Here is a 22,297-nt window from a genome sequence, read left to right as displayed (position 1 = left end):
CCAAGTTTGTAGGAGTAACTAACCAATATCTGCTTTGACTTAAGTCCCATTCCACGAGATAGGACCCACTGCTTAGGTGACCAAGAGCCAGAAATGAGCTATCCCAGAGACCTAGGGTAAAACCCAAGTCCAAAAAAAAAAGGAACAGTAAAATGACTCATAATGATATTCTGCTATACTCGCAAATCATCAGAGAGGCTTCCTCCCTGAAACAGATGGGAACAAATACAGAGGCCCACAGCCAGACATTGTACAGAGAGAGACCTTGGGACACACATCTCTAAATGGTGTCTCTATCAAATTTCACCCGTGGAAGAGCTCACAGAAGCCCATAGAAGAGGAGGCAGAAGGAGTGTGGGAACCAGAGAGTATGGAGGACACCAGGAGAAAAGGACCCTCCAAATCAACGGAAGAAACCTCATATGAACTCAGGGAGACTGCAGCAGCAAGCACGGGGCCTACATGGGTCCTCTGCACATACACATTACAGCTTTCAGGTTAGTGTTTCCAAGGGACTCCTGAGTGTGTGAAAGAGGAGGTCTCTCATTCTTGTGCCTGCTCCTGGGGTCTTCTCCTTCTGTTGGTTTGCCTCATTCAAAACTTCAACGTGGTGGGTTTTGTTTTATCTTCTTATATTTCATTTTGTGACGTTCTGTTGCTATCTCCTAGAAGCCTGGTCTTTTATAATGAGAGTCAGAAAAACAGTGGATCCGGATGGAAGAGAGAGGAGAAGGGGCCGAGTGGACTAGAAGGCGGGAAACTGTAATCAGGATGTGTGGTATCAGAAACAAACCTATCTTTAATTAAAGGGGAAAATACTCTTTAAACAATAAGAAAGAAAAGAAGGAAGAACAGACGGATGGACAGACTTGGGTTAATGGGGAAGAGTATATAGTGTTCCTCCAGAAGGCACAGCTCAGTTCCCAGCACCTAGTTTAGGAGGCTGATAAATGTCTAGTGATTCCAGCTCCATGGGACCCAACACTCTTTTCTGGATTCTGCAGGCATTACATTTACATTTGCACACACATATAAACACACACATATGTATGACTAAACAAAAATAAATCTTTTATATAATGATGATAATTAATAATAATAATAATAATAAATAATAGAAAGAAAATGTCCAGATAGTGTTCATTTCTAACGTACTGGAGTCCAGCCTTGAAACAGAGTTCTCAACTGGAAGCAGGGATATCTGGAAGGAACATAATAAACGCATACCCAGACAACTTTGGGGGCACAAGCTGACTGGCAAATTTTTTAAGGCCTGAGCTCGCTCACGCTCTCTCGCTCTCTCTCTCTCTCTCTCTCTCTCTCTCTCTCTCTCTCTCTCTCTCTCCCCCCCCTCCCCCCTCCCCTCTCTCTCTCTCCCCCCCTCCCTCCCTCCATCCCTCCCTCTCTCTCTCCCCCTCTCTCCCTCCCTCTCTCCCCCCCCCCCCGCTCCCCGCTTGAGGCTACACACTGCTTGTGGACGTTGTACATCGTGGTGCGCACTAGGCTCCGCACCACGATGTACAACGTCCACAAGCAGTGTGTATATGTATATGTGTATATTGTATATATGTATGTGTTTGTGTATATATATATATATATATATATATATATGTGTGTGTGTATATATATGTATGTGTTTGTGTATATATATATATATATATATATATATATATATATATATATGTATGTGTTTGTGTATATATATATATATATATATATATATATTCTATATATATTATATAATTTTATGCATTCTATACTTTCTTATCCATATATATATCCAAAGGAGACCAGGAACTACTCTCAGATGTTGTACAAAACTCATTTCATAACTTCAATAGCTTTTTCCTTTCTTGGGGTCCCAAAGTTAGCTCTGCTTCATTTTCCTAATTTATTTCTAAATTTTCTTTGCAAGTCAAACACTAATCCGGAACTACCACTGTGCCATTATTGCACTGTTTCCAAGATAAGAGCACACAGCACGCACCTGGGCCGTTAGGACTGTGCTGTGCTGTACCCCTATGTCTCAATTTTTAATTAAGAATCATTACATCAAGGAACATCTAGTTTCACAGAATTCACCAGAGCAGAAGGAGAAAGGAGTAGGACAGTCAGATAGAATAGAAAAACTATGCACACCAAGGCCAACTGAAAAGCAGTCACGCACAAATGAAATCTATACAGCTGTTGTCTAGGGCTAAGGTCAGGAGAAATGGGAATGACTTTACAAAGAGCTGCTGCAGGCTCCTGAGATGTCTCCATCCCAGCCTGCTGTGGGCAGTCTCTGTCATGGTGTGCTGTCCCCAGCAATAATGGACCAAGTTAGTCGATCAGCAGGCAAGGGTCCTTTAACCCCACTCACTCCTGCCTGTTACAGAAAAGGACTGGTGTGATTTCAACTCAGAAAGAAAATGTTTCCCTACCTTAATTTCTCCTCAATGTATTTTCTCAGTGAGTATTTTGCCTGAATGTATGTGTGCGCCAGGAACATTCGATGTTGACAGAGGTCAGGCATGTGTGTCGGGTCCCCTGGAACTGGAGGTCTGGGGGTTTTGAGCAGCCATGCAGGTGCTCTGCAAGAGTGGAAAGTGCTCTTAAGCACTGAGCCACTGCTCCAGCGCCTTACCTTAACCTTCTTATCCACTGAGCAGGTCGCTATGTAACTATCATCTGAGGAGAACGCACAGCAGAGCACCTCATCTTCGTGAGCTTTGATATCAAGAAGTTTCTCTCCTGTCTCAGCTTTGAACACCTGCATAACAACAGCAAAGTCTTACTGTCAGCCACTTATCTACAGGACATCATTTAATGAAAACACATCTCTGAAAGTCCTTAGCAAACTGACTCAAAATCAGGATTTGTCTGGACTCCTAAGTGTTTATGTAAGCCTAAACAGAGAAGTAGCCATTGTTAAGTGTTGCTAGATCTCACTAAAGAGAAGTGGTGAAGTACAGCTTCATTTCTTGTTATTATGTTGACAAATTATTTTTTTTAAAAAAATCTATTTATTTTTATTTATATGAGTACACTGCAGCTGTCTTCAGACACACCAGAAGAGGGCATCGTCACAAATGGTTGTGAGCCGGGCGTGGTGGCGCACGCCTTTGATCCCAGCACCCGGGAAGCAGAGGCAGGCGGATTTCTGAGTTCAAGGCCAGCCTGGTCTACAAAGTGAGTTCCAGGACAGCCAGGGCTACATAGAGAAACCTTGTCTTGAAAAACCAAAAAGAAAAAAAACAAAAAAAAAAAACCAAATGGTTGTGAGCCACCATGTGGTGGTTGCTGGGAATTGAACTCAGGACCTCTGGAAGAACAGTCAGTACTCTTAACCGCTGAGCCACCTCTTCAGACCCTATATTGACAAATTCTAAACAAATATACTTTCTTTGGGAGCTCAAAAACCCCAAATTAAGGCTGCAGATATAATTCAGGGGCTTCGTGCTTACCCAACATGCACAAGACCGTGGGTTCAATCCCCAGCACTTCTGGGGGAATTAAGGCCAAGATTAACATAATCAAGTACTACAGAAATGAGTATACAATTTTGATCTTGGAAAGATTCAAATATCCTAAATATAAAAGTATGTGGAAAGAGCACCCTCTGCACTTCCCAAAACCACGGTGAGAACAGAAGTAACCTTTGGAACCCATCTACCCAGCTCCCATACACAGTCACAAATCTCTCAGCCTCTGACAATCTGTCTAACCGATGTCTTTTTTCAGCAGCAGCAATGCTTTCCCTATTTGCTGATGGAGTCTGCAAGTCTGCTCATTACCGCCATTGTCTCCTTACCCATAAATGGGAAACGGACGGACAGTAACTGCCAAGGCAAAGAGGTCCCCGGTGACCCTGGGGCTACTGAAAGCAGCTACATCTTTAATATTCTAAAGGCGCTTCTATGAATGCGCAAGAGTTTGCATTGCTTCACTTCTAAACTTCCTAAATTTCAGTATTTAAACATATCCTAATTTGCACAAATAGGCCCCATGCCTCTTCCGGTGTTTTCCACGAGCTACACCTTACCTGTAAGGTTTTATCAGCTCCACAAGAAGCTATTCTCTGACCATCCTGAGAAAAACACGCATGGTAAGCAGCATCGGTGTGGGGGCGGACGACTAAGCGGGACAGATTCTTGATGGTTTTTTTGTTTCTAAATACAAGGGAAAGATGAAGAGAAATTCAATGATTGAGGATAAAAGTAACATTTTCTTTCAAATAATAAATGTCTTTTAACATGGCTGTATCTCCCCCAAATACAAAACTTATTGAACTACTAACATGCAAATAACAGTACAGTACACCTAAAAAAAAGTAATCTAACAAAAGTGACATTTAAGACAAACAGTACCTTATATCACGCCACCCAGCATGTGTTACAAATGTCACTGAGTTAAGAGAAATCTACTTAATCAAACATATGTCACTTTCTATTTTCTCCTTTAAAAAATAAATTGTATTTTTATGTGTTTTGTCTGCACTTACACATGAGCACCATGTCATGCAGTGGCCAGAAAGGTCAGAAAACAGCACGATATCCCCTGGAACTGGAGCTACAGATGGTTGTGAGTCACCATGTGGGTGCTGGGCACTAAGCCAGGTCCTCTGCAGTTAGTGCTCTCAGCCACTGAGTCATCTCTCTAGCCCCTCTTTTATATGTATATATATATATATATATATATATATATATATATATATATATGGAACACACACATATATGTATACATATATATGTGTATGTGTGTGTGTTAGAGCTGGAGAGATGTCTCAGAGGTTAAGAGCTCTGACTGCTCTTCCAAAGGTCCTGAGTTCAATTCCCAGCCACCACATGGTGGCTCACAACCATCTGTAATGGGATCTGATGCCCTCTTCTGGTGTGTCTGAAGATACCTACAGTATACTTGTACAAATAAAAATAAATAAATCTTTTTTAAAAAGTAAATAAAATAAAAATAAAAAACACAATTTTAAAATTAAAGAAACCACTACGAAATAGAACTCACACTACATGACACTGCACCTACCACTGTATGATATACTTTTAAAATGTTCTCCTAAGCCGGGCGTGGTGGCGCACGCCTTTAATCCCAGCACTCGGGAGGCAGAGGCAGGTAGATTTCTGAGTTCAAGGCCAGCCNGGTCTACAAAGTGAGTTCCAGGTCAGCCAGGGCTACACAGAGAAACCCTGTCTCGAAAAACCGAAAATAAATAAATAAATAAATAAATAAATAAATAATAAAAATGTTCTCCTCTAACTCTACTCGGAATGGGGGTGGGGAATAGGCGATGGGGACAGATAAAGCAATGTCATTTTCTTCCTATATTAATTCTACAGAATGACAACTATGCAACTAGTATGGATATTATATTTTTGCCTGTAGTGTGTTGGTCTGATGCTGCTTGTATTCTAATGCTAAATACTGACTCCTCAAGATGTGGTTGCACCCGAGAAACAGATCCTCGTGTACTTATTCAAGTGGTGCCAATGAACTTCCTCCCCAACTTAACTGCTAGAGCCTGTGACTGGGCATGGGGAGGGAGACAGTGGGGCTAGAGGTTCAAGTGAGGGGGTTGCAAATGGAGAAAGAGGAGAGGAAGATGGAGAAGGAAGAAGTCACCATGGACTAGAACTGCATGGCCAGGAGAAACAGCAAGAAGAGGCCTTATAGCTGGGGAATAAGCTAGGAGAGCCCTAACTCTACCCAACCTAGGCTTATGGCTTGTAAATAAAATATCTGGATGGTATGTGTTTTATATGGGCTTGTTAGAATTATAAATCCCTACAATAATTGTCCACAGGCTCAGGGGTAAAGAGTGTATGTGAGATAAAAACAGGACCAAGTACTGGAGAAAAGCCAGACTAGGAGCCTGTGTAGAAACAACTACACTTCATCAGAAGTGGAAAGTAGGCATCACACAAGAACTAAAATTATGACAACCCATAAGGACATATGTGTTGCTAGCAATGTTAAGAGGACTTCATTAAGTCTATAATCTTTCCACCTAAATGCAGTGGCACACACCTATGATCCCAGACAGTTGGAAGCCTAAAGTAGAAGGATCCACTGTTTAAGCCCAGCCTGGACATCTAGAGAGACTCTGTCTTTAAAACAAGACAAAGAAAAGCCATCTTTCCTTTGAGCATCTACTCCAATTCCTCAAAGCTCAGACAGCGACCTTCACAGAGACAGAATGCAAAGGTAACAAGTGGATGCGGGAACAAACTACTGCTTTGAAAATTGGAACTCAAATTTAAGCTGATGCCAACGGACCTTTGTACATCTAAAAGGAAAGGTGTCTAGCCCTGAAATAAATCTTTCTGTAATGGTCTGGTCCAAGCTAGGTAAGGAAAAGCAGAGCAATGGCTGACTAACCATTCTGTGACAGAGTGTCACAGGCTGGAACGTAGCTGACACAATGGGAGAAAAGGCAGCAAAATATAGCAAAGATTTAATGTCTCAGTAATTCCTGAGGGAGAAAAAATTGAATCTGTCCCTTTGATCAGATCAAGTGTTAAGGATCCATTTAAGAGCTTGAGGCAGGGTCCTGCTGTTGAAGTGCTTACCACACAAGCCTGAGTTCAGGTTCCCAGAACACAAATAAATTGCCAGCTTTGAGTGGCAGCCTGCCTGTAATTCCTGTACTCAGGAGGCAAAGTGGAGGTAAGGGTTTCCTTGGAGCTAGCTGGCTAGCCAGACTAACACTACTGACCAGCTCTGACTTCAACTAAGAGTAATGGGTAAGGTGGAGAGATAAAGGAAGACTTTAAATGTCAACCTCGGGTCTCCACGCACACAGGCACCCACACAAATGCAAACAATACACACATTCAAACATGCATCCACAAACAATGCCAATACATGTTTGAAAAGGATTGCATTTAGTCACTAGCTAAATAGGAATTTATTCAAGCTCCCTGCTATGTTATAAGCATGCTATAAATTAGTATCATTAGGCAAGAGAAGTTCAGTAAATTTTCAACTATACCTGAGAGCTGGAATTCAAGCCCAGGCAATCAAGGGCAAGAATCCTATTCTAATCCCCAAACTATTGTACACCACAGAACAGATGAACTAATACAGAAGAGAACTGGCAAAAAGATGAACACAAGAAAGGCTGAGAGGTGATAAGAGGAAAAAAACAAGAAGTATTCTAGAACACCAACAGATCTAATGGAGGGCCCACAAGTTAGAAAAGCTGCTACCCTCGGTGAAAGCAACCTCCCACGCTGCCCTAATGGAAGTAAAACTTCACTTCAGAAGACAATGTTAAAAGATGGTTGAGTCTGGGGAAGGGGGAATAGGAAGTATGAATTATCATTTTACATCTCTCAATCTTTTAACTAAAAAAAAAAAAAAAAACATAATTATGTGTGAGTCTACAGGTGGGTGTGTGCATATGAGTGCATCGCCCATGAAGGCCAGGCCAAAGATATCAAATCCCCCTGATGCTAGAGTCACAGGGGGAATGTACGCCACCTACTAGAAATTGAATCTGGTCCTCTGTAAAACCAGAAAGAGTCATCTAAGTCTTCAATTTGTTGTTGTTTAATGAGCTGGTATGATAGCTCACCACCATGCCTGAGGACAATCTGAATTCAACTCCTGGGACCCTCACAGAGAACCGATGTCTGCAAGTTGTTCTCTGATGCCAAAGGTATGTTGTTGCATATCCACCCACACCCAACAACGTACATACACAAGCACACATACACCAAGAAAATGAGCAAAGGTGATTTTCAAACATAAGCAATCTCTCCTGCCCTGTAAGCAGCCTTTCTTTAAGATGTGGAAGAACTGGGGCTGAAGAGCTGAGTCAGCATTTAAGAGCACTTACTGCTCTTACAGACGACTTGGGTTTGGTTCTTGGCACTTTAGTCAGATGGCTTACAACCACCCATTAGTCCAGTTCTAGAGGATCCAATGCTCTCTGACCTCTCCAGGCTCCTACATGCATGGATTCACATAAACTTAACCAGACACACAATACACATAAACAAAAATATATAACACATCTTTTAAAAATTATGAAGAATCATGCTGGGGAAACGCTTCCAGAGCAGGATGGCAGGAGTTTGGATCCCCAGAGACCATCTAAATGGTAGGTGGGCCTGGCTTCCTAGGGCTTCCACAACCTCATGCCCACACATGCACGCACACCACACACCTACAATTCTAGTCTCAGAATGCAGAGACACCCAGGAGACTCTCCAGAGCAAGCTGGTTAGCAAGATCAGCCATATTAGGGAGCCCCCACTTTGACTGAGAGATCCTGCCTCAAAGAATAAGAAAGAAGAGCTGTCGTAGAAGGTTCCTGATATTAACCTAGGGTTTCCACATCCACACACCCACACAAACGTGTACTGCACACATACCTACAAACATGCATACATACAGACATGCACACCATGCACATACAAATATGAAAAGAAGAAAAAGACTGTAAAAAAGCTTTTCAAAAAAGACACAGAAGAACTAAAATTCAGTGGCATTAAATAAAATCTCTATGCCAAAGTAAAAGTGACTTTATAGACATTATCTCATTTAAATTTTGACAAAAATAGTATTTAAAAAATTATTATTTCCATTTAACACATAAGAAAGTAAAGTACAGTATGTTAAAAAATATCATACGAGGTCTAAGTTTTAATATGGAGACTCAAACCTAGGTCTATGACTCCAAAGTCTATGGTCATCACTACTACACTAGATTATAGTAGCATTTTACATTAATATCAAGGATGACCTGTTTGTTTCAATGGATGATATAATTACTTTTTTCCTGTGCTTACTTCTCTGGAACTTTCTACTGAGTAGGTGTGGTGGTTTGAACATGCTTGGCCCAAGGAGTGGCACTATTAGGAGGTGTGGCCCTGATGGAGGAAGTGTGGTACTGTAGGGTTGGACTTTGAGACCCTCCTCCTAGCTGCCTGGAATCCAGTCTTCTCCTGTTCGCCTTCAGATGAAGATGTAGAACTCTCAGCTCCTCCAGCGCCATGCCTGCATTGACACTGCCATGCTTCTCACCTTGATGATAATGAATTGAACCTCAGAACCTGTAAGCCAGCCCCAATTAAATGTTGTCTTTTATAAGACTTGCCTTGGTCATGGTGTCTGTTCACAGCAGTAAAACCCTAACTAAGTAAAGCAGTAGGAATACTTATTAAGTTTCTAAAGTAGTTAAATCTCACAAAGTGAGTTTATTGACCACCTGGAAAAGAACAGTTAATAATGGAGTCCTTATGGTCTCTCTGGCAACTCACATCCATTCCAGGTAAAGGCGCCCAGTATCCACCTCCTGCTTGGCCTGCAGCTTTGCTTGTCGATAAACTTCGGAAGTTTCTGGTTCACAGAGGCCCAGCTGTACAATATTGGGAAATGGCTGTCGTCCAAGGAGGTGTCCATTTAAAGATAAAAACTCTTGAAAATTCTCACAGACTGCACAATCCTAAGAATAAACTGAAATCTGTTAGACACAGAGCCAGAGCAAAACCTGACATCTCTTTGTTTCTGTGATCTTAACATTTTAAAACTTAAATGAAACATTGCCTACATGAACTAAAATATAACAGCAGACGTGAGGCAATAAATACAGTGTTCTCTCCCTCTCCCTCTCCCTCTCCCTCTCNCTCTCCCTCTCCCTCTCCCTCTCCCTCTCCTTCTCTCTCTACCCCCTGGCTGTTGTCTCAACAAGCAAGTTCATAGCTACTGCTTCAGTGCCCAGCCTGCTTGCATGCTACCATGCTCCCTGCCAGAATGGTCTTGGATACATCCTCTAAAACTGTAGGCAAGCCCCCAGTTAAATGCTTTATTGTACAAGTTGCCCTGGTGTCTCAACAACAGAAAATTACCTAAGACAGAAGTTGGTACCAGGACTGAGGTACTGCTGAATATGCCTGTCCATACTGGTTTTTTGGTTTTGTTTTTTTGGGGTTTTTTGTTTGTTTGGTTGGTTGGTTGGTTTATTGGGTGGGAGGTTGTTTTGTTGTTGTTTTGGAGAAATATGAAAGACACTGGGACTTCGGACTAGGAAAGCATTTCAGTGCGCAAGTGGGTCTTAACAGGCCATCCTAGTAGGACCTTGGAAGACCCAGTGCAGAGAGCAGCAGGGACTACAGAGACCCAACCCAAGAGGTTCCAGAGTGGAACAATATAAACAACTGGGTTAGAGACTAGTTTCGTGATATTTTGGCAAAGACTGTAGCTGTTTTTGTGGCCATGTCCTAGGAAACTGCCTAAGGCGAAATTGAAGAGTTTAGATTAATTTCCTTAACAGAGGAGACTTTAAGAGAAAGCAAAGTAAAAAAGAAATACTGGATCCATAGATAGATTGATAGATAGATAGATAGATAGATAGACAGACAGACAGACAGGGAAGAGACAGTAATCCTCTTAGACTCATCTCATTATCACCAGGCATGGTGGCATAGACCTTTACTCCCAGCACTTGCAAAGCAGAGGCAGGCAGATCCCTGTGAGTCTGAGGCCAGCCTGGTCTCCATTGTTAAGTTTCAGGACAGCAAGAGCTACATAGTTAGGCCCTGTCTCAAAAGACAAAATACAAATAAAGAAAAATATCCCATTATCAACTGCATTTCTCAGCACTTACAGAAAAAAAAAAAAAAAACACTGAGAACCATTCTTCCCCAGTTTTCAAACTTCAATCTTATGTGTGTTCTCAGTGGGCCAGGAAGCAATTAACCAAAATCAAAGGTCACAGCAAGAAGATGATCTCTATTCTGCTCACTCCCACCACTAAACTTAGAAGTAAATGTCAAAATGAGACATGCTTTAACTACTAAGCTTTCACACTGATGTATACCTTTTCATCCAATATATGCCTATATGCCACGAATTCATGAATCAGATGGGCAGGGCCGACAAGTTCTGTTTTTGCTTTAATCCAGTCCAGAGAAAACATTAAGGCACAAAGTTCCTTAAAAATAAAAAATAAAAAATTATAAGATAGGAGTACTGTGTAAAAAACAAAAATCAAAATTTTCAACTAGAACACCATTATCCTAACACTACTGAGAATCACTTTGCAGATATCTAAAATTTAAGATGAGAGGAAAGGTAGTAAAATAAACACATAACTCAAAATAAATATAAAATGGGGCCCACAGCTTAACTCAAAGTAAAGCTTCAGTTATATAAAGGATTTAAATATAAAACAGAAATTTTTTTTTTTAAATATAAGAGATTAGGTAAAGGAAATCTTTGCAACCATGACACAAAACAAGCACATGTGCATGTGCTCACATGTGCAAACATACATAAACATACAAATACACGTGCATGTGCTCACATGTGCAGTCACACACATACACAAACATACAAACACATAGGCATTTAACTAGATAAAAAGCCAAATATTCTATACATTACAAAGCAACACATCCAAAACTTTTAAAAATATATGAATTAACATTACAGTAACACATAATAGAGTAGGGTTTAACATGATCCTTTATAGGAAATCACAATAGGACTGAAGAAATAAAGAAGATAATGTCATCAAGGAACAAGACAAGCTAAAAGCCGAGAGGCTCAGCTGTGTGACATTTACCTGAATCCTTAGCTCTCAGAGGCCGAGGCAGAAGAACCACAAACTCAAAGTGAGAAAAGAATAGGCACAATTCACAAAACCAATGTATATACAGCCAATAATCAAAATCTTACAGGTAATCAAAGTGCAAGGTTTACCACTCTTCTGTTGGCTTGCTAAGAGTAAAGGAATGATAAGGATACTAGCTATAGCTGGGCAGCAGAAGCACGCGCCTTTAATCCCGGCACTCTAGAGATGCTGAGTTCTGGTCTATAGAGTGAGTTCTAGGACAGCCAGGACTATACAGAGAAACCCTGCTCAAAAAACAAACAAACAACAACAAAAAAGAACAAACGCCCTCATCCACTAGTGGTAGTGACATAGACAGCATTCTTCTATGGAGTGGTGGATTTTTTTTTTAATAATAGATTCTATTGAGTCTTTCAAAGTGTCCTACATCTATACAATGCATATTGATCATATCCACTTCCCACTCCCTTCGGGTGTGTACAAACACATATGTCCCTACCTTCTATCCTCTTTGCTGTTGCTGTTGTTTAACTAACCCACGAAATCCAATTAGTTCTCTCCATATGGGGACAAGTGTGGGGCAACCCACTGTGGTATAGGCAACCTACCAGTGGCCATACCCCAAAAGAAAAGGGACTCTTCTACTGCACACGCCAGCAGTCATCTTTGACTCTTCTCTCTCGGTCACAATGCACATCAAATCCACCAGCAAATCCAAAGTATTCCCTTTATCATCCCTTCCTTCTCTTTCCCAGTTACTCATTGTCGTCCTATAAATGCACTGTCTCTCTTCCCCAAGGACATAAGCTAAATGAGAGTAGACACTCCATCTAGGATCTAGACCCATGATGAAGAACAATCCCATGCTCTAACACAGCGGTTCTCAACCTGTGGGTCTAGACCTCTGTGTATCAGATATTTACATTATAAATCATAAAAGTAGCAAAATTACAGTTATAAAGTAGCAATGAAATAATTGTACAGTTGAGGGTATTACCACAACATGAGGAAATGTATTGAAGTGCCATAGCATTAGGAAGGTTGAGAACCACTGCTCTAACAAGTACACAATAAGTATTCAGTAAATGAATTAATGAATATCCTTTCCCACCTTCCATTTCCACATAAAACTTAGAAACAAATCCACAATGCAGATAAGGGAGGGTTACATTTCCTAAGAGGATAAATGGATTCATTTTCTACGGTCACTAAGATCCCCCCAACCCCTGCCTCTTTTTTTAATCACAAGTAAAAATGGAGAAATGGGATAAAAAAAAAATCTTACACAAGATATATTTTCGCTAAAAGTCTAGCTAGGCAGTGGTGGCACACACCTTCAGTCCCAACTCTTGGGAAGCAGAGGCAAGTGGATCTCTGAGTTCAAGACCAGCCTGGTCTACAGAGCAAGTTCCAGGACAGCTAGAGCTACACAGAGAAACCCTGCCTCAAAGAACTAAACAAAGAAGAAAAGAAAGATTTCAATGACTGGCGAGAGACAGAGGGTAAAGGTGCTTGCCATGAAGCCTGTCATCCTAAATTCAGTCCTTAGAACACATACAGTGGAAGGAGAGAACAAGTTACCCGCCGATTTCCACATGCATACCATGCCACGCATACACCCACACATAAACACACCAAATAAATAAGCACACGGAATAAATGAAAATCTTCAAATTCTAATAAGATAAAGCATGACACCAAAGAAAAATTTTATATAGCATTTAACTATGTAAAAATTTTAATATCTAGTAAAGTAGAAAATGAAATTTAAGAAATAACTTGAGGAGCTGATAGAGAGTTGTTGATAGCTTAATGGTTAATAGCACTTGCTGTTATTGCACAGGACCCAGGTTCTCTTCCCAGTATCCACATCAGGCAGCTTACAACCATTTGTAAGCCCAGTTCCAGAGGCCTGGCGCCTCTTCTGGCCTCCCTGGGTACTGCATACACATGGTACAGATACATACATGTAGTCACAGCATTCATACACATAAAACAGAAATAAATAGGGGGCTGGTGAGATGGCTCAGTGGGTAAGAGCACCCGACTGCTCTTCTGAAGGTCCTGAGTTCAAATCCCAGCAACCACATGGTGGCTCACAACCATCTGTAACGAGATCTGATGCCCTCTCCTGGAGTGTCTGAAGACAGCTACAGTGTACTTACATATAATCAATCAATAAATCTTTAAAAAAAAAAAAAACTTAAAAAAAAAACAGAAATAAATAAAATCTGTAAGAAAAATAAATAAATAAACCCAGAGAGGGAAAATATTTACAATAGATAGAAACAGGAAATTGAAATAAAAGAATTTTCAAATGTGCCATCTTACTTTGTGCATATTGGCACTGGCCATGTGATAGGCTAGGAAGTTGTACCAATACATGCAGTCCTCCTGGTCTGGAGATAGCGTGTGTGGCTGGTAATACCTCTGAAACTGAGTGACCATCTTCCTGTGCAGATCCTGAAACCCACATCAAGCACGTCAGAGGACACAAATAATATGATAACCTAAGCAGTAGACTATCTCCCACTTCCAAAGCTATGGCGGAAATCTCCCCCACAAGCTGGTTACAAAAAAGGAGAAAGAGTTTTACAGTGGAAAATCATGCAAGCACCCCTTTTATCAAATAATCAACATCTACATTACCCATGAGCTACATCAACCTCACTCCCTGATGAGGAGATCATAAAGGCACAGCATCACTCCTGTATAGTTCTTTAAAACATGTGTGTGTGTGTATGTTTGTGTGTGTGTTAGTGCACATAGAATGTCGTATCCAAAGGGGCCAGAAGAGACTGTCAGATCCTCTGATACTGGAAACACAGGCAGTTGTAGGCTGCCTAACATGGGTGCTCTCTGGAAGAGTAGCAAATATTCTTAACCACTGAGCCATCTCTACAGCCCCTGCCAAATAGGCACAACCTCAAGTCACTCAGGAGAAGACAGCAGACAAAACCAAGTTAGGGAACAAAGTTTAAACTAACTGGTTAGTGTGCTTCAAAACTATCACAGCTGGGCTGGAGATAGAGCCCAGTGTAAAGCACCTGCCTGATATGCATGAGGCCTTAGGTTTCACTCCCATTAAAGACAAGCACTGAGGAATTTTCACAAATCTGAGGACATTAGGGAGAATGACAATTAGGGAAATCAGATGCTGCCATTATCAGATGCCTCGTGGGATCCTGAACTGGATCTGGGCCACTGAAGGAACACTGGTAGAGATGTTGGTAAAATCCAAATAAACGTGTGAATTATTAGCTAATAATAGTACATCAATGGTAATTTTCTAATTTTGACAACTGTATTATAGTTCTGTAAGATGTTAGCAATAAGGGAAACAAGGCAAAGGTTTACACAGAGAAAGTCTACAATATAGTTTGTATGTTTTTTGGTTTTTTTTTTTTTTGGTTTTTTTTTTTTTTTTTTTTTTTTTTTGGTTTTTTCAAGACAGGGTTTCTCTGTGTAGCCCTGGCTGTCCTGGAACTCACTTTGTAGACCAGGCCAGCCTCGAACTCAGAAATCCGCCTGCCTGTGCCTCCCGAGTGTGTGTGTCTTTATATAGCAAGCCTAAAGCACAAGTGAGTGGCATTTAAGTACCTGAAGCTGACTGCGATTCTTCTCTGTAAGAAAATCGACTTGAAGATCATGTAAATAATAACAAAATGACTTTCCATTCCGATTACAGAATAAGAGAGACTTATTAACGAACTCCTGCAGGATGTCTTCAACTTCTTCCGTTTCCAAGTCCCAGAGAACGCACAACACCTAGCATTTAGCAGACCATAAAAGTACAATGCACAGTAAGTATGGGAGACAAACTATTTTACACTATTTCAAGGATATCTCTGGCTTAAAAGGCTCAATTAGTTCCCAAGATAAAATGAGAAACTGGGTGCTTCTCTAACTTCCCTAGAACCACTGAGAAGTAAGAAAGCGGCTCAACACAGAGCCTTTCGTGGAGACTGACAGCAGTGACTTTGGTACCCTCGCCTCTCACCTCAGTCCGCCTACCAAAGTGCACATGCCATAAATCCCCAGTGATAAGGAGGGCGGGTCGGTCCATTACCTTAGTAGGTACCTTGACGTCCTTCTGCAGGATGGAAAGGTCCGTGTAATAGTCTTTGATGTCTTCTCTGAGCATTTCAACACTTATAGACATGGCTTCATCCAGAGCCTCATAATCATACGATGAAGACTTCCTTATTCTCTTAAACTGCTTATTCTGAAGCTGTCTGAGGTAGTATGCCCAGCGATTGGGAAAATCACGTAAAAGCGCACCAATTAAAGACACTACAAGAGGAGAACCTGGGGGGAAAGGTGATTTTGTTAATACCATCTTAGTTAAAAATCACCACTAAACAATTTTATGTCATTGTTTTAAATCTCTCTCTCCCTACACGCTCCAAGTTTGTGTGTATGGGGGGTGGTTAATGTGAGTGTGTGGGGAGGTGGATGGAGGTGGGGATGGGTGGGGTATGGGGATGTGAGTGTAGGAAGGTCAGAGGACAATTTGTCAGCTCTGTCATTCCATGCAAACTTGGATGAAACTCGAGCTGCCAGGCTTGGCAGCAAGCATCCTTACCCAACTAAGCCATCTCACCAGCACGGGAGACAGCTTTCAATGCAAGTTACCCAAGGTCTAAGAGCATTTATTTATAGTCCCTGGTTTGCTTTACTTCAAGGTTTCAAGGTCTATCTTCTAAGAATATCGTGGGAAATAAGGCAGCTTTCAATCGCAGGTACTCATTACAATACCACTGGCTCAGTTTATTTGCATTATTCTTCTTGTCCAATCCCCTTGCTACATGGCTGTCAGTCCCACCTATGCAATGGCGTCCAGAGGGACCTGCAGAGGCTGAACACATGGAAGAGCTTCTGAAGGCTGTCACACAGAAGGCAGCACCGGAAGCTCTCCCCTCCCTCCTGAAAGCTCATCAGTATACCTCTTGTCTGTATCTTTGTATTATCCTTTATAGGACAGTAAGTATGTTTCCCTGATTCCTGTAAACTGCTCAAACAAATTAAACAAGCTTGAGGAGGGGGTTTCTAGCTGCTGAGTCAGAAGCATGGGTTATAAACAACCTGTTAACTGACATCTGAAGTTGGAAGCAGAGAAAGGTCGTCATGGGAACTGATCCTTCAACGTGTAGGATGGTCACGTTTTCCATGTAAACCATTTAAGAATTAAATAAGGGTATTGCACATGCCAGAAAGATTCTGCTGAAGGGACCCTGATATAGCAGCCTCTTGTGAGGCTATGCCAGTGCCTGACAAACACAGAATTGGATGCTCACAGTCAGGTATTGGATGGAACACAGGGCCCGCAATGGAGGAGCTAGAGAAAGTACCCAAGGAGCTGAAGGGGTCTGCAACCCTATAGGTGGAACAACAATATGAACTAACCAGTACGCCCAGAGCTCGTGTCTCTTGCTGCATATGTAGCAGAAGATGGCNTANTCAGCCATCATTGGGAAGAGAGGCCCCTTGGTCTTGCAAACTTTATATGCCCCATAGAGGGGAACGCCAGGGCCAAGAAGTAGGAGTGGGTGGGTAGGGGGGCAGGGTGGGTGGAGGGTATAGGGGACATTCGGGATAGCATTTGAAATGTAAATGAAGAAAATATCTAATAAAATAATTTTAAAAAAAAAAGAATTAAATAAGGGGACGTGGAGTTGGCAAACATTCCAAGTTGATTACTCACGTGCTGTCTGGTAAATATATCTACACATGTGGTGTCAGAGCGATCTGTGCTGTCAAAGTTTAGTAAGAGAAACTAAGGCTGGGACTGTGGTCTCTTGTTTCCCCTCAGCCTCAGAACGAGTAAAACTTTGATTTCACACGTGTTGGAGGGTAACAGTATCTACTTACCAAACTGAAACTTTAAGTTTATAAAAGTCCAAACCAAGTAATTTTATATGATGTCCATGATATTTTCCACTGTCTGGCAGCAAAGGTCTTACCTTTCTTTCACCTTTCTCATTAACATAGCCTTTAAGAAACGGTGGGTACATGTGACGTTGTTTGAAGAATTAGTAAATACCAAGTGTAGTCAGTTAAGGCATCAAAGGTACCTAACCATTAAATACCACAAAGCAGGTTCTGGTGTTGATGTGCTAAGTTATCTTAGTCACCGGCCTGCTTTATACCAGAGCGTTGGCGTTCCCACAACACCCCATACACGGGCAGCCCTACCTTTGCATTCCTTTATAATACTGTGAGCCTCCGCTGGCAGATCTTCTTTCTTCATGTTAACAAAAAGTGACAAGATCTCAAGTCCTTTCTCTCTCCCCAGACCACTCTCCACAGGGACCACATGCTTAGGACCTGAAGCAAAATCGTGGCACAAAGTAAGCAATTTGTCATGTACAGGTACTGGATGAAACAACGCTTTCTAGTTTAATAACTTTCCCATAGTGTTAAAAAGTAAATTGAAACTCCTTACCCGCCGGGCAGTGTTGGCACATGCCTTTAATCCCAGCACTCAGGAAGCAGAGGCAGGTGGATTTCTGAATTCGAGGCCAGCCTGGTCTACAGAGTGAGTTCCAGGACAGCCAGGGCTATACAGAGAAACCCTGTCTCAAAAAACCAAGAGAAAAAAAGAGAGAGAGAGAGAGAGAGAGAGAGAGAGAGAGAGAGAGAGAGAGAGAGAGAGAGAGAAAGAAACTCCTTACCCATTACTGAATCTGTAACACTCTTATCTCTGGTTGTAAGAAGAATCTGACACTGATTGTCAAAAGCTTTTAACACCCAAGGATCCCAAACATCATCCAAGATCAACAGAGACCTAAGGTAAAAATAAATAAATAAATAAATAAATAAATAAAGACTGATGACACTTATTTTACCACTTCCTTTAAACAACACCCTGAGACAAGAGTGTAAACTGGCAGACCAGAAGTTTCTTCCATGTATGTCCATGAACAAGAGTCAGGGTAGCAAAGGACAGATTATAGTTTCAAGAGAAAAAGAAAGGAAAAATTTAAGAACTGTAGTAGTTTGAATAAAAATGGTTCCCATAGACTTGTGTGTTTGCATGCTTAGTCCCCAGTTGATGAACTGTCCGGAAAGAATTAGGAAGTATGGCCTTGTTGGAGGAGGTGTGTCACGAGTGGACTTTGAAGTTTCAAAAGCCTATGCCAGGGCAAGTGTATGGTTCTGTGTGCCTGCTGCCTGTGGATCAGGACGTAAAGTTCTCAGCTACTCTCTCAGTGCCACACCTTTTTGCTTTCTGCCTGGGATGATAATGGACAAACTCTCTGAAACTGTAACCAAGAATCCAATGAAATGCTTCCTTCTATAGGAGCTACTTAGCCTCGCATGGTGTCTCTTCATAGCATTAGAAGAGTAATGAAGGTTTGCTGGCGAGATGGCTCAGTGGTTAAGAGCACTGACTGTTCTTCTGAAGGTCCTGAGTTCAAATCCCAGCAACCACATGGTGGCTCACAGCCATTTGTAATGAGATCTGATGCCCTCTTCTGGTGTGTCTGAAGACAGCTACAGTGTATTTACAATAAATAAATAAATCTTTAAAAAAAAAAAAAAGAAGAAGAGCAACAAAGACAGAAGTCAAGGTTGGCAACTGTACAAAAATAAATAAAGGTATGTATGCACATACATACACAAAATAAATTCAACTCAAAAGAATAAAATAAAACAGGACTGGAAAGATGGCTCAGCAATTAAAAGAACTGGCCACTCTCACAGAGTTTCAGGTTTGGCCCCAGAACTTGTAGGGCAGCTAACAACAGTCTGTAATTCTAGTTCCGGGGAAATCCAGGCCTACTTCTAGCTTCCACAGGCACCAAGCACACACATGTTGCACATAGAGTATATACAGGCAAAATACTAATACACACAAAACAATAATTTTTCAAACAAAAAAATAAAAAAACATAACAAAAAACAAAAAACAGAAGGCGAACACAGGGAAAAAATAGGAAACAGTACACCTCCAACACAGCTTCCTAGGCAGGAGAAGAAATAAGTCACAAGGTAAACCCAAGAGGCCTCTGGACAAGACTGGCAATCTCAAGACTCAAGGGAAGCTCCACAGATCTCTCAAGCCTGAACCCTGGCATAGGGATGTGGTGTGGCAGCGACACACCAAGGCAGGCTAGCACTGAGCAAACTAATCCTCTCACTCTTAGGTGCGTATGTGTGTATGTGCAGTGATCCTCTGTGTCCAGAAGGCCTGTGTGTCCTTCATTAGTCCTCTGGCTCTTACCATCTTTCTGTTTCCTCTTCCACAGAGGTCCCTGAATCCTGAGGGGAGAGATTTGATGGGCACATCCCATTTAGGACTGAGTGTTCCAAGGTCTCTCTCTGCACAGTGTCTCTGCATTGTGAGTCTCTGAATTTGTTCCCAGCAACTACAGGAGGAAGTTTCTCTGATCAAGGCTGAGCCAGACACCGATCTATGAGTATTACAGAAGTCATTAGGAGTCACTTTACTGCTATGTTCTTTTAGCAGAACAGTAGTACTTGATTTTCTCCTAGGTCCTTGTCTCGGGTTCTTGGCCATCTAAACAATGTCAGGGATGCTAACATAAGAGTTTATATAAACTTTCTTTTATAAGAGTTGCCTAAAAGAGCTCCTAATAGAAGCTCGGTTACAATTTCAGAGAGTTTGTTATTGTCATCATGGGAGGAAGCAAACAGGTGTGGCACTGTGAGAGTATTTGGGAGCTTTACATCCTGACCCACAGGCAGCAGGCAGAGAACCATACACTTGCCCTGGCACAGGCTTTTGAAATCTTGGGGGAGGGCCTTAAATCCAATGAGACAGCGGTTGCTTCATGCAACCAGTATCCTGCAAGCAGGTCACCACTGTAGACCAAAGGGTTTGTAGCTGGGTTGTTCTTTGTGGTGTACTGATCTTCTTTCTGTGGATGGGCTACCAGTGAGTGGTGTGCTCTCAAGTGCTTCCGTGAGATAGTTATCCTTTCCCATCTAGTGCAGGACTGCCTTAAGAATCCATCTTGTAGGGCCGGTCTGGTAGTGCTAATTAAGTCAGTTCGCTTGGAAAGAATTTATTTGCCTTTCATTTCTGAAGAACAGTGGTTCCGGGAAAGCTCTTTTTTTCTTTTTGTTTTTAAGACAGGGTCTCTCCAGGTGGCTGTCCTGGAACTTGCTCTGTACACCAGACTGGTCTCGAACTCATTGAGATCCATCTGCAGTCTGCTTCCCAAGTCCTGGGATTAAAGGCATGTACCACCGTGACTGGCTTCTTGTTGCTTTGAGATCAGTTTTGTCCTTTTGTTTGTTTGTTTGTTTGTTTTTTGGTTTTTTTTGAGACAGAGTTTCTCTGTGTAGCCCTGGCTGTCCTGGAACTCACTCTGTAGACCAGGCTGGCCTCGAACTCAGAAATCTGCCTGCCTCTGCCTCCCAAGTGCTAGGATCAAAGGCGTGCGCCACCACGCCCGGCTCGGGTTTTGTCTTTTTAGTTATTTATTTATTTTGTCTCACTTAGCACATTTTTTATTTATCTATTTATTTATTTATGTGTTATGTGTATGTTTCCTTAAAATCATTATCTTTAATTCATTTTCAGAAATTTGTCAATTTTGTTTTCTTCTATGTCTGTTGCTAAAAGACATGGTAACATGATGCTAAACCAAGTATTTTTGTGGTTTTTGTGTGCCTAAGTTGGTATTTGTGCCAGATTATGCATATAAAAGCAAAAGGACATTGACAGGAGTCAGTTCTCTCCTTCTACCACATGAGACCGAGGGATCAAATTCAAGTGGTCAAACTGGGCACCAAGCTCCCTTACCCACTGGGCCAACCCCCATGACTGTTTTATATTTGTCTTTGTCGTTATATGGCCTAGGCTATCTATCCTCAAACTCCCATTCCCCTTCTTCTGCCCCCTGGGATTCCATGTGCATCATACTCCCGGACCTGGCTGAGTTATTCCAAAACACTGAACTTGAACTGTATTTTCCTAAAGATTTTTTAAATTTTATTTTTATTTCATGTGTGTTGGTGTTTTGCCTGCATGTATATCTGTGTAAAGGTGTTGGATCCTCTGGAACTGTAATTACAGACAGGTGTGAGCCACCACATGGGTGCTGGGAATTGAACCCAGGTCATCTGGAAGAGCAGCGAGTGCTCTTTAACTAAGCCATCTCTCCAGCCCCCTCAATTTTATTTTTAATCATTTTACTAACTTCAGTGGATTCAACACTATCATCTTCTATCTGTTAAACTTCTTATTCAGATCATGTACTTATTCAAATTCTTAACTTTACTCTGTATTCTCTCCTATCTCACTGAGTTTCCTTAAAATCATTATCTTTAATTCGTTTTCAGGAATTTGTCAGTTTCGTTTTCTCCTACGTCTGTTGCTAAAAGGCTGTTCTATTTCTTAGGAGGAATCATGTTAGCATGCTTCTTTCGTGGCTTTCGTGTCCCTAAGTTGGTATTTGTGCCTCTGGTAGACCAACTGCCTCTAGCAACTTTTACAATAAAAGATTTCCTCCTGGGGGCTGGAGAGATGGCTCAGTGGTTAAGAGCACTGACACGGTATTCTCGGGACATCAGGAAAGCAGGAAAGCAGTGGCTCGAGGAACACAGTGTTCTCGGGACGTCAGTGAAGTCTTGCACACTAACCCCATCTGACCATCCATCCATAGCTTGACGTCAGTAAAGTCTTGCACACTAACCCCATCTGACCATCCATAGCTTGACGTCAGTAAAGTCCTGCACACTAACCCCATC

At 41.7% G+C, this 22,297-nt stretch overlaps 1 protein-coding gene across 2 annotated transcripts in view; it reads right to left on the bottom strand.

The window, feature by feature from the left end:
- Positions 1–22,297, bottom strand: part of Apaf1 (apoptotic peptidase activating factor 1) — an 87,264-nt gene that overhangs the window by 50,821 nt on the left and 14,146 nt on the right. Inside the window, exons 6-14 of one of the 2 annotated variants that reach the window (XM_021205503.2) lie at positions 18,250–18,362; positions 17,771–17,902; positions 15,645–15,883; positions 15,176–15,343; positions 13,907–14,038; positions 10,820–10,933; positions 9,261–9,445; positions 4,025–4,151; positions 2,627–2,752 (exon numbers count right to left, since the gene is read on the bottom strand). In XM_021205503.2, coding sequence (XP_021061162.1) covers positions 2,627–2,752; positions 4,025–4,151; positions 9,261–9,445; positions 10,820–10,933; positions 13,907–14,038; positions 15,176–15,343; positions 15,645–15,883; positions 17,771–17,902; positions 18,250–18,362 — 1,336 coding nt within the window. The remainder of the gene's footprint in view (positions 1–2,626; positions 2,753–4,024; positions 4,152–9,260; positions 9,446–10,819; positions 10,934–13,906; positions 14,039–15,175; positions 15,344–15,644; positions 15,884–17,770; positions 17,903–18,249; positions 18,363–22,297) is intronic. The other variant, XM_029542239.1, reaches the window with a different exon arrangement.

Source organism: Mus pahari, chromosome 9, assembly GCF_900095145.1.
Source record: "Mus pahari chromosome 9, PAHARI_EIJ_v1.1, whole genome shotgun sequence".
NCBI lineage: Eukaryota > Metazoa > Chordata > Mammalia > Rodentia > Muridae > Mus > Mus pahari.
Note: the sequence above shows the minus strand (reverse complement) of the source record. Positions and strands in the feature narration are given on the sequence as shown.